Here is a 13,318-nt window from a genome sequence, read left to right on the forward strand (position 1 = left end):
GATTACAAACATGTATCTCTCCTTCTGGAAAAGAGAATGTATTATAGATTTAAGGAACAAAATTGGACTTTAAAAAAAAAATTGGACCTTTAGTGACCAATATTGTACGTCTACCATACCTTTTTTTGAGAGTGTACCTCACTGAGCAAAACATACACACCATATTTAAAGGCGCAGTTTACGATTATAATCAAAAGGCCTTTTTTATAAAATTCAGATGATGTTTCCTCATCATTTGCTAGCTCTCTCATGTATATTTGTTTTCTCAAAACCAGTGTAATGTGTTTACAAAGCCCCATTGTCTGTAAATGAATGAAAATACAACCTGGCTCAGCCTGGTATGCTATTTTCTTTCTTTCTTTCTTTCTTTCTTTCTTTCTCTCTCTCTCTCTCTCTCTCTCTCTCTCATTCTCTCATTGTTCCACCTTAAAAGACACAGAGCTTAGAGCTGTTTCCCCACAAACATAGGCTTTCCCTTTAATGTAGATGTGCATGTAAATATAAGCATGGTCAAAGCTACAAAGGATCACCCAACTTTGCATGTACATCATGTTTACAAGCAAACCAGGCTGGCAAACTTCTATTGTCAGCTAACCAAATTATTTTCCCTTTCACTAGCTGCCTTTTGCTGCATATTTTTGTAATTTTTATACTTTATATATAAAGGTGTATAAATTGACTAGTTATGCTAGATGGAACAACAGAAAAATATTAATATTAATAAGTCTTCTTATTGTTGTCAGGACTTGCAAGGGGCCAGGTTTACTTTACAGCATGTAATGCATTATAAAACCAAATGTTTGCAGATGCCCCTTATAAGCTGAGAATTCAACTGCTTAAGGTGCAAGCAATATGAACCAGATATTCCACTGTGAAAGCAGATATTGTACCATATGAGTTTTATGGCCACTGCATTGAAAAAAACAAAAGATTCAGAGAATAAAGTCAGAATATTCTGAGGAAAGGCAGAATTCCATGGAGCCTGCTGCATCATTAATTTTTATGAATCATTTTTCAGTCATTTTTATGGTCATTCAAATTGTCCTGTAAGGACTACATGTACTCTTCTGAATAAATGGGTACTTGTACAACTGATTCGGTGTTCAAATACTAATAACACTGATTAGTTGTCTTAGGACTGAGTGTTTATTCCTGATGCCTATACAATAGTATAATTTCAACAATTCACAACATTCTTCATTTTCACTGCAAAGAGTTGTGTCTGATTGTGGTTTTTTTTTTCCAACTTTAACCTCAGAATTTTCCTGACATTTATTTCCTCAAAATTATTCAGACTTTATTCTTTGAATTATTCAGATTTTTTTTCTCTCTAAATTCTTCTAACCTTACTCTAGGAATTCAGACTTTTTTCTCTTAATTTTTCTGACTTTAGGCTTGGAATTTTGTTAGGGGACTAAGTTATGTTAACTTAGGTTAAGTCCATGCAACATTGTCCCCTACTTCACAGTCCTGCCTTTAAACAAATCTCTCAAATCAATGGCCCAATCCACATCATATCAAAATGTTTCCCATTGTGGTCCCCAGTCTTTTTGGCATCATGTTACTGCTATTCATTTTTTTCAATCAATATTAAATCCAACATTTTCTGACGGTATTTGCCCGAAACGAATACCCCACATCTGACTAAATCCATCTCTAATCTCAGTTTGAATGAGTGTGGTTTTTTTTATCTAATAACAAACCATGATCTCTTGCCTATTTATCCCTTGCTCTGCATCTACCACTTCCCTTATTCGCTTCCATAATGAATTTCAGCACAGTGTCCATTCTCATTCTCTCTCTCTCTTTCTCTCTCTCTCTCTCTCTCTCTCTCGCTCTCTCTCTCTCCCTCACACACACACTCACACACACACACACACACGCACACACACACACACAATTCTTTCTTCACAATGACGCAGTACCTGAGTCTTTTCTGGAGTGTATTATGCCTGTAGTGCCGCACTGTGCTGTAGCCAAGAGGAAGTGGAAGTGCAAGCGTCTGGCTGCTTTCATAATCACACAGCACCCTGCATTAGCACAGTGTGTACAGATTAGTGCACTGTTCTGCTTCAGCAGGCAAGGATGAAGTTCAGGATGCCGCTTCTCTTTACATGTTTAATTGTTCAGCTGCTATTTTACATCTTTCACAATAGTCATATAGAGGTGAATAGGTAAGCTCCTTCGACTGAACCTAAAATAGAGTGGTTTTCCATGTCCTGGCAGTGCTGCACTCTCTCTGGCATCCTTCTGTCTGAATTGTGAGCTTGATAAAGGATCAAAGTTTATTCATTTTGATACGATAACACTAAAGCTAGCATGTGTGTATTTAGGAGCCTCGTGGTTAGGCTACTAAACAAGGGTTTGTTAGTCATTTGTAATGCCTAAAAAAAGATATTAATTCATTAATTATCTGTAACCGCATTTCCAATTCAGGGTCGTGGTGGGTCCAGAGCCTACCCGCAATCATTAGGCGCAAGGCAGGAAGACACCCTAGAGGGGGCACCAATCCTTCACAGGGTGACACACACTCACACCTATGGACACTTTTGAGTGTCTACCTACCAACATGTGTTTTGGACTGTGGGAGGAAATCTACACAGACATACCAAACTCCTCATAGACAGCCACCCGGAGCGGGGCTCGAACCCACAACCTCCAGGTCCCTGGAGTCGTGTAACTGCGACACTACCTGCTGCACCACTGTGCCGTCCCTAAAAATGAAAAAGATATAAATATCTGTAATACAACAAAATCTAGCATAAAATATTTTAAAAAAATCACCACATCATCACATTTATTACCACTGTCTTTTGATTTTGAGCAGGGATTAATTTCAATGGATAAGACTACACAGAGAGTGGAGTGATCCAGCAAGTGTGCATGGACTGTAACACATTCCCATGGGGGCCAGGAAAAATGTACTGTGAATTTTTTCAGTAAAACTGTTGAGATTACAGCTGAATCATAAAGATTGAAATTTCACCTTTGTTGTTCGAGCATGAGTACAGCTGTGAACCCTCAAGTGATTGGTTGTACTACAGAGTTCATGCAGTTTAGGGAGAGTGGATTTTTTCAATAAGTGACTGAACTCAATTAAATGGTCTCTGTTGGGAACGTGGATTCTAAATGTAAGTGTCGGGCAGGATTACTTTACACGGCCCACATGTTTGACATCCGCACTGTAGACGTATTGAGAGGTGTTAGGAGTCAGTATTTTCCTAAATAAAATTGCTTATGTGCCAGATCCATGGTGCTCAAATTAGGCATTGGTTTTCAGTTTTCAAATAAATCTGGAGGGATATGTCTCTAAAGTTTAGTCTTAGATCTGGCAACCCGTTTGGCTGTTTCTGTACCCGTTTGGAAGCTGTTTTGATCGCTCGGGTTTTCCTGTTTACTCGTTTCCATTGTTATTTCTATATTTATATCTGTTTTTATAACCTACTAACCATCCATAGATCTATCTTTTAGATTGTCTCCGCAGGAATATTCATTACAGAGGCACTAAAACTGCCACCGGACCCTGGAGTAACGTTCTTGGTGTAAGTTACTAAAATTCACTAAAAGCGGTAAGTACCTGCAATTCCATGGCTACTACTGGCTGTTTTGCCTGCTCAGAGTGTGGCATGTTTAGTTTAACGCCCTTTTCCACCTCTAGCGATAAATATAGTGGTTGTATTTGTAGTAAGTGTCAGCTAGTTAGCTCCCTGGTGGATAAAGTGGACCAGCTAGAAGTGCGCATCCGGAGCTTATTATTGTTGAGGGATAAACAGCGAGATTCAGTGTTAGCAACTCCGGGTGCCTTAGGGAGAGTTAGCACCCCCACGACTCCGGCGTTAGAGCCCTCACAGCGGGGTGAATGGGTGACGTCTCGGCGTCATAGCCGGAAAGCTAAGGCTGATGCTAACGCTGAGGCCAAAGCTAGCCCACCGGGACACCACGCTCCTCTGATTCGCGTGTCAAACAGGTTTGCCCTGCTCAGCGAAGCACCCGCTGAGGAGCCTGTTAAGAGTGCTCTGGTTATAGGAGACTCTATTGTTCGGCACGTGAAATTAGCTACTCCTTTAGGGGCGCCGGCAGTAACAGTTAGCTGTTTATCGGGAGCCAGAGCGCCGGATATTAGTGGCAACCTTAGACTGTTAGCTAATAGGAGATATTCGAGGGTAGTCATTCATGTAGGGGCCAATGATATTCGTCTGCGGCAGTCTGAGGTAACTAAGGGTAATATTAGAGAGGTGATTAAACTGGCCCAGACGATGTCCGATGCCGTAATCTGCTCTGGCCCCATACCAATGCGGCGTGGCGACGAAGCTTACAGCAGACTTTGGGCGTTAAACTGCTGGATGTCCAAGTGGTGTTCCGAAAATCAAGTGGGCTTTATAGACAATTGGTTACGTTTTGAGGGCAAGCCTGGTCTTATAGGTAGGGATGGTATCCACCCCACGCGGGAGGGTGCTGCCTTACTTTCTTGCAGTATAGCACATAGTCTTTTAGTTAGTCAGCAGAGTAGTGTAGATAGCTGCTGACAATCCAGAGCCGGGACCAGGCCGCAGACAGACAGGCTAAACCGACCGTCTGCGAACTGTCTTGAGACGTCACCCAGGTTCAACTGTATTGAGACTGTGTCTTTCCCCCGAACTAAATGTAAAAGTAGAAAAACAAAATCAGCCTGTTTCAGCAACCTAATCAATATTAAATCATACACAACACCTAGCAGCAACACCTCAGAACTAAAATTTGGGTTACTCAACATAAGATCACTAAACTCAAAAGCACTCATCGTAAATGATATTATAAGTGATCATAAATTCAATGTTTTCTGTCTCACGGAAACGTGGGTTAAACCAAATGAATATTTAGCACTAAATGAAGCCACCCCCCTAGGCTATAATTATGCACATAGCCCAAGAATATCAGGCAAAGGAGGTGGAGTATGTGTAATTTACCAAAATACCCTAGAAATTAGTCTTAAACAATGTGACACCTTCTCTTCTTTTGAGGTTCTCTCCACTATTATTACAAATCCGGTCACAAAAAAGGACGCATTTTTATTATGCAACATTTACAGACCACCAGGGCCTTACTTAGAATTTCTGAAAGAATTCAGCGATTTTGCTACAAACCTAGCGGTGTGCAATCATAAAGTTATAATTGTAGGAGATTTCAATATCCATTTTGAGAAGGAAAGTGACCCACTAAAAAAGGCATTTACCTCAATCTTAGACTCTATTGGTATTACTCAAAATGTAACAGGGCCTACACACTCCTGCAGCCACACTTTAGACTTAGTTCTGACACTAGGTCTTAACATTGACAAAATTAATATCTTACCGCAATCCTCAGCAATCTCCGATCATTACTTAATTTCATATGAGCTACGTTTTATCCATAATATATGTAAGAACCCTCGCTATTCTACAAGGCGTATAATAAAACCATCTACCGCCCTACAATTTATAGAAAACCTACCAGAACTATCGACCCCAGTTCCAACTCCATCAGACCCAATGGACCTAGATGTACTAACTGATTACCTAGAAAATACCTGTCGATCTACTTTAGAAAAGGTAGCACCACTTAAACATAAAAGTATAAGACAGAAAAAGCTCGCACCATGGTATAACGATAAGACCCGTACTTTAAAACAAACATTACGAAAACTAGAGCGGAAATGGCGATCAACCAAGCTTGAAGTGTTCCATTCTGCCTGGAAGGACAGCCTTATAGAGTATAGAAATGCCCTCACTAAAGCTCGCTCAGCATATCTGGCCTCGCTGATCTCCCATAATAAAAATAATCCGAGAGCACTGTTTAGTGTGTTTTCTAGAATTACAAAAAATCAAGCAGGTTCTGAACAACTAATTCCAGCAACTCTCACCAGTAAAGATTTTATGGACTTTTTTAATAATAAAATTGAGAATATTAGACAACAAACTCTAGCCACAGGATCAAATCCATCCTGGCTGCCACCTGATGTGAATGAAATAAAACATAATATAACTGTAAAAGAAAGACTTGAAACCTTTTGCCCACTCCCACAATTAGAACTAGAGAAGATTATCACCTCCGCAAACTGTACAACTTGCACACTTGATGCAATTCCCACAAAGTTGCTCAAAGAAGTACTACCAGCTATTATTGATCCTCTTTTAACTATAGTAAACTCATCGCTTAGTCTGGGCCATGTACCCAAAGCTTTTAAACTAGCAGTTATTAAACCTATGATCAAGAAACCAAATCTTGATGCTAGTACACTGTCTAATTACAGGCCTATTTCTAATTTGCCATTTCTGTCTAAGATCTTAGAAAAAGCTGTGGCCCAACAACTTAGTTCATATCTACATAAGAATCATATATATGAAAAATTCCAATCTGGATTCAGGCAACATCATAGTACAGAGACAGCTCTAGTCAAGATAACAAATGATCTTCTTCTTGCCTCTGATCAAGGCCACATATCCCTGTTGGTGCTTCTTGACCTAAGCGCAGCCTTCGATACAATAGACCACAATATTCTCATAGAAAGGTTAGAAAACATGGTTGGAATCACAGGGACAGCCCTATTATGGTTTAAATCTTACTTAACGGAACGTTATCAATTCGTAAAAGTTAACAATCTAAATTCAAATTATTCTAAAGTAAGATTTGGAATTCCACAAGGCTCTATTTTAGGACCATTATTATTTACATTATACATGTTACCGCTAGGCACAGTTATAAGAAACCATGACATTAACTTTCACTGTTACGCAGACGACACACAATTGTATATTTCAGCCAAGCCCGATGACAAACACAGATTAAAGAAAATAGAGGACTGTGTAAAAGACGTGAAAGGCTGGATGTTGCGTAACTTCCTCCTCCTAAACAGCAACAAAACAGAGGTCCTGCTTTTGGGTCCAAAAGTGGCAAGAAATAAATTATCAGATTTAATTTTAAATCTCGCTGACTCTCCAATTAAACCTGATTCAGCAGCAAAAAATCTTGGTGTCATAATTGACCCGGATTTATCATTTGATCAACACATAGGTAGTATCACTAGGACAGCTTTTTTACATCTTCGCAATATTGCTAAGATTAGAAATGCCTTATCCCTTCAGGACGCAGAAACATTAGTACATGCCTTTATTACTTCAAGGCTTGACTACTGTAACGCACTACTGTCAGGATGCACCAGCAGCAATTTAAGAAAACTTCAACTAGTTCAAAATGCTGCAGCTAGGGTCCTCACTAAAACTAGAAAATTTGAACATATCAGCCCAGTTTTATCATCACTTCATTGGCTGCCTGTTAAATTCCGCATTGACTACAAAATTTTGTTATTAACATATAAAGCTCTACATGGGCTTGCTCCTGAATATCTTCAAGATACAATTTCCTATTATGAGCCCCCACGTTCACTCAGATCACAGAATACTGGATTTTTAAATGTTCCCAGAATTCAGAAGGCCTCAGCTGGGGGAAGAGCCTTTTCTTATAAAGCCCCCCAACTCTGGAATGATCTTCCAGAAAATGTTCGGGACTCAGACACAGTCGCAATCTTCAAATGTAGGCTAAAAACTCATTTGTTTAGTTTATCATTTGGTAGCTAATGCTCCCCCATAGATAAAGGCGGCAGATCCGGGGGGTCCATGGACACAGGGAATTATAGTATACTGAGACGCTGGTGCTCTCGTCCCGCCGCTTCTCGCGATCACTCAGGTTTGTTGACGGTGGAGCGGAGGGATGCCAGTGTTTCAGGATGCTCCCGTGTCTGTGTGTCCTCCTGGTTCTCTCCTTTTAGTTAATGCTGTCATAGTCAGATCTGCCGGAGTCATTAGCCACACTCTGGAAATTTTCATATTTTCTACTTTACAAACACAAAACAGTTCAAAACTAATTCCATCCCTTTACATCTTTCCGAGTAAACGACTGCCACCTGTCTGTCTGGACACTGATGGATGACTGTCGAGATCCTCCTCCACGCTTCAGACCAGCTGCCCACGCTCCAGCAACCACCAAGTGCCTTGAAGCTGTCCCTACACTGAAGTTCTCATGGACTACTAACTATCATCACCAGTAGATTGACCAGAGGAGGATGGGTCACCCCTTGTGAGCCTTGGTTCCTCCCAAGGTTTCTTCCTCAGCTGGGGGAGTTTTTCCTTGCCACTGTCGCCCCTGGCTTGCTCACTTGAGGGTTTTACATTTGTCTTTACATTTCATGTCAAATCTTGTCTTACTGGAATTCTGTGAAGCTGCTTTGTGACAACATCAGTTGTGAAAAGCGCTATATAAATAAATTTGATTTGATTTGATCTTAGAATTTGTTTGCTGCTTCTCAGAAGTAGTAGGAGCTTGAGGTGGCAGAGATGAAGATGCATTAAGATTGTTGAATGTTGATTAAAATTAGGAACGACTTGATTAGGGGAACAATGATGGTAGGGTGTTTTGGGGACAAAGTTAGAGAGGCGAGATTAAGATGGTTTGGGCATGTGCAGAGGAGAGATGAAAGTTATGTTGGATGAAGAATACTGATGATGGAACCATCAGGCAGGAGCAAGAGAGGAAGACCAAAGAGGAAGTACATGGATGTGCTGAAGGAGGACATGCAGGTGATAGGTGTGAATGAAGGGGACGTTTGTGACAGGGTAAGATGGAGAAGGATAATCCAAAGTGGCGACCCCTAAATTGGAACAGCCGAAAGATAAAGAGGAAAAGAAGACTTCTCAGAATTAATAATGCAACTGCAATTTAAATTGGAAACATATAACAAAAATGATGTGCAGTCCATCGTTCTATCAATTTAAATAACTAAGAAATTATTTTAAAGCTGTTCATTTTAGCTGTCAAAAGACAGAACTGTTAAAGACTTTAGGCTTTAAATTATTTATCCTGACTTTTTACATAGCTTTCTTAATGAACATGGAAATGACCAGAATACACTTGAGAGGTTTATTGCAAGTTAACACTGGCCTATTTTTTTTGTCCAAGTAATTCAGTATTTTATTGAATGGAATGTGCAAGACTACTTTGGTTGCACCTGAAAACTTGATAGTCTTTCAGCCTGTGTATGTGTGTTAATAGATGAGAAGAGCAGTAGAGTAGGTACGTTGCCCAGGCCAGGGTTCACCTGGCTCAGAGCAGCTAGAGCTCAATTATTCATGCGGCCTGGCAGAGTTGGGCTTGCCAACTTGGAAACAACCCAGTTTTCAAGTCACGCCCTGAAAAACACACAAACACACTGTGCTCAGAACACACAGAATGCAGAGAGGTGTTTGGGAGGGAGGGAAGAGATGGGCATCAGCTCAACATATCAAAGGCTCTTCTCTCTCTCTCTCTCTCTCTCTCTCTCTCTCTCTCTCTCTCTCTCTCTCTCTCTCTCTCCTCTCTCACTCACTGTTTGTGTATTTTGTGCAGAAGTAAAATGAGGACACCCAGGGCGACAAACTCTCTGACCCCCACTCACCCTTCTCAGGTCGCCCACTGTGAGGCGGTTGTGTGTTGCTTTCCATAGAGACATCTGCAAGTTATGTTTACACATATTTAACTTTAATTTTGGGGAAGCAGAGTTGTAGAGGCTCTATTTATGAACCCTAGCTTATAAAAGTCCTTTTTGTTGGCTCTAAGAAGTACACAAACTGGTATGTACTTTGTATCCTGTCTGCTTTAGCGTGCTGGAATGTTTTGCCAGAATCAAAGGTGGTAAAAACTAAAAGTAAAGTCCTCAGATTTAATTCCATTTTCCAGGTTTCTGTAATCATCTCAAACCAGCATCTGCATCATGTTGAAACTAATTTTTTTTTCATTCTGGAACTGAATTTACCTCTGGCTAGAATGTATATGCAAATATATGCAAAAGAAATGTATGTTAACCTACTATATGTGTTTAAATTGTAACTGTATATATATCACAAATTGGGTCACATGGCACATACCAAGCTAAAGGAAAGCCCCTCAGCATTTGGCTGTAGACCAGTGAATGCATACTCTGCATAGATGGGGCTCGATCCAATGCATTTGTTATGAGTGGGAGTGGTTTTAGTTATCTGAAACTAATCATGCAATCAGCACCTATAAAATCAAGTCCATACAGCAATAATCCATTATTCATTTCAGTTAAAGCCTTGGTCCGGAGTGTATTCTTGCCTTGTGTCCAGTGAATCCCATATGTCATTTTTATCCCTACCTCTCGATTTTGAGTGTTATCTTTACCCATGGAATTTCCCTACGAAAGAGGACAAAACTTCAAGAACCCGATACATCATCAGAACACAAAAAAAGAGGAGCACTTCAGCTGCACTCTGATGTCACTCTGTAATGGTATAAGAGGAGTGGTTCTGGACTTTAAAGTAGTTTAACTTAGGGCATTGCAAGCCTGCTTTAAAATATGTTCCACAATCATATTGTGGCATCCGCCACTGTGTTTGTGAGGGGGGTGTGTGGGTACGTCATTACCCGGAATACCCAGAACTGCTTGCGTATAGATAGTTGACTATAATTGCTAATATTTGTTCATGTGTGCTGTTTATTTCATGTCATTTGGTGGGTCTGGTTTAGTGGTAAGTTAGGTCTTGTTCTATGTAGTTACTTGTGTTTATTTGTGTTACCGTTTTTGTGGGGTGTGGGAGATGTATAGACCCAAGCGGTTCTGTGAGCATCAAGCGCGCGTGCGGAAAAACAGCCTGATGCTTGTATTCTTTTGCATTAGGAGAGCAATAAATGTTTCAAGAAACAATGCAAGGTTTGTGTGATTCTCTTGCTCCTGCTTGCACGCCACATTTGGTGTCAGAAGTGGGCCTCCAAGATCGGTTGTTGGAGGAGACTGATCTGCTTGAACGGGAGCTAAGAGGAGAAAAGAAGCCCCGGCTGACCGCGGAAGGACACAGCTTCTCCATACCTGCCCGAACTATGGCAACAACAGAGACGGAGCTGGGAGTAACGAAGAGGCGGATAGCGAACGAGGTCAGGACGGCGTGGAAATCTGCAGCCGGGTTGGCGGAGTCGAGCACCGCACCGAGGGCTAAGAACGAGCCCTGGCCAGTGGGGAAGTACGGGCCAATGAGGACGGATACAGCGCTGCACATCGGGTCCGCACCGGGTTCAGCCGTCACCGTTTCAAGCCAGTTGAGAGCGCGTGGAGGAGCGGATAGAGACCGAGACATGGCCGGCGTGGTGACGACATTGGCGCCCGACGTTTCTACGCACATGGCCGCGCCACTTCGCCTACAGTGCTTCAATGGGGATGCCGATTGGGCGGGCTTCGAAGCTCAACTCGACATCGCGGCGAAGCTCGCGGGGTGGTCCGAGGGCGAGACCGCAGCTCACCTGTGCCTGGCTCTACAAGACGCGGCGCTGAGTGTGCTGGTAGAGCTGCCGCCTGAGGACCGCCACGACCTACATGCGCTGAAATACGCGTTGCGGGTCCGCTTCGGACGGCAACCACCGGAGGCTGCTGCTAGGCAACTCTTGCCTGGCAGTCATCGCAGAAACGGGGAGCGGATCCCAGTCCTGGCTTCCGAAATTTCCCTACTGGTGCGGCAAGCTTACCTGAATTTTCCACGTGAGATCCAACGACAATTGGCGCTCGGCCAGTTCCTGAACGCGCTGGAACCACGTGAGCTCCAGACACACGTCCGCCTGGCTGATCCATGCTCGCTGGAAGCTGCGGTAGACGAGGCGGAAAGGGCCGAGTTGATCCTGTCTGGGCGTGCCAGTCCCTGGAAAGCACCCCGGCAAACCGACGCAGGAGCGACGAGGGCTCGTGGCTCTTCAAACGACTCTGTGGTCTGCTGGCACTGCGGACAACGCGGGCACAAGGCCTCACAGTGCCAGGCGCCGGAAACGAGGCCGGGGTCAACCATTGAGGGACTGGTTGGCCCCCCGACGACAGTGTGTTGCCCTCCTTGTTTTCTTCATGTTTCTTCGGACACGACGGACATTACATTGACTGTGAGTTCCGCGGGATCACGGTAAGGGCTCTCATCGACACGGGCTCGTCAGTGTCGCTGCTGCGGCCCGACATATTGCCAGGCATCACAAATGAACTGCACAATGTAATTACTGAGCATGCTTGTTTAGCTACTGTGACCGGAGAACGTGTCAAGCTGTTGGGGTGCTGGTTGGCCACTGTCAACTTTGGGCAGGGTCCTTTCACACATAAATTTTGGCTGGCGGATATCAAGGATCAGTGCATTTTGGGGCTTGATTTTCTAAAAAACACTGGGGCTATTATAGATTGCGAGCGGGGAACATTGGTACTTAATGGGCATACAGTTGAATTGTCTGGGGGTCCAGCGCTCGGAACAAAAAGGGCCGATACATCTAACATGACTCATGAGGGGGACTTGGATATGGACCCGCTGCGGGAATTATGGAGGCGTAGTAACCAACATTTGTCCGTTTCACAGGGGGAACGACTTTGGGACCTGCTGGAGCATTTTAGGGGCGTTTTCGCTATTTCGGAGCGGGACTGCACTAGGACGGGGTTGACGGAACATAAAATTGTCACGGGTGACGCGCGCCTGTTCGTCTACGGCCGCACCGGTTACCATTTGCGAAGCGCTCTGCCGCGGAACAACAAATACGCGAGATGGCGGAGGTGGGCGTGATCGAACCGTCTAATAGTCCATGGGCTTCACCCGTTGTTCTCGCGAGGAAGAAGGATGGAACTTGGCGTTTTTGCGTGGATTACAGAAGGCTTAACGCGTTGACGAAACTGGACTCGTACCCTTTACCGTGTATTGATGACTCATTGGAACAGTTGTCTGGTTCGGTTTGGTTTAGCTCGTTGGACTTGCGCAGTGGGTACTGGCAGGTTCCGTTGGCCGAATCCGACAAGGAAAAAACCGCGTTCACAATCGGCACCGAATTATGGCAATTCACCGTACTCCCATTTGGTTTATGCAATGCACCAGCGACTTTCGAGCGATTAATGCAGCGGGTCCTGAAGGGGATTCCAAAATCTACGTGCATAGTTTACTTGGATAATGTTCTGGTCCATGCGCCTGACTTTGAGTCTGCATTGTCTAATTTGGAACTCGTACTTGGGTTGATCAATGCGGCGAATCTAAGGCTCAACCCGGCCAAGTGCAATCTATTGCTAAAACGAGTGAACTTCCTTGGGCACATTGTGAGCGAGGCGGGAATTGAAACAGACCCCAAGAAAACAGAGGCGGTGCGCGATTGGCCAACCCTGTGCAATGTCAAACAGGTGCGTAGCTTCCTTGGGCTTGCGTCATATTATCGGCGATTTGTAAAAAACTTCGCAGACATTGCGGCTCCATTGTTTTACTTGACTAGGGGTGGCGTAAAATTTTGTTGGTCGGCTGGTGCTGAACAG

General features: G+C 43.3%; 1 protein-coding gene across 2 annotated transcripts; it reads left to right on the plus strand.

The window, feature by feature from the left end:
• The first annotated feature begins 2,084 nt into the window (after positions 1–2,084).
• On the plus strand, positions 2,085–4,535 carry LOC136692576 (uncharacterized). Of its 2 annotated transcripts, none has more exons than XM_066666101.1 (2): positions 2,085–2,174; positions 3,459–4,535. In XM_066666101.1, the coding sequence occupies exon 2, from the start codon at positions 3,588–3,590 to the stop codon at positions 4,524–4,526; it is 939 nt and encodes a 312-aa protein (XP_066522198.1). In that variant the 5' UTR covers positions 2,085–2,174; positions 3,459–3,587; the 3' UTR covers positions 4,527–4,535. The 2 variants fall into 2 exon arrangements, with proteins under 2 accessions (XP_066522198.1, XP_066522199.1); XM_066666102.1 differs by having other exon boundaries at positions 2,103–2,174; positions 3,472–4,535.
• The last annotated feature ends 8,783 nt before the right edge of the window (positions 4,536–13,318 follow it).

The sequence above is a fragment of the Hoplias malabaricus genome, chromosome 3 (assembly GCF_029633855.1).
Source record: "Hoplias malabaricus isolate fHopMal1 chromosome 3, fHopMal1.hap1, whole genome shotgun sequence".
NCBI lineage: Eukaryota > Metazoa > Chordata > Actinopteri > Characiformes > Erythrinidae > Hoplias > Hoplias malabaricus.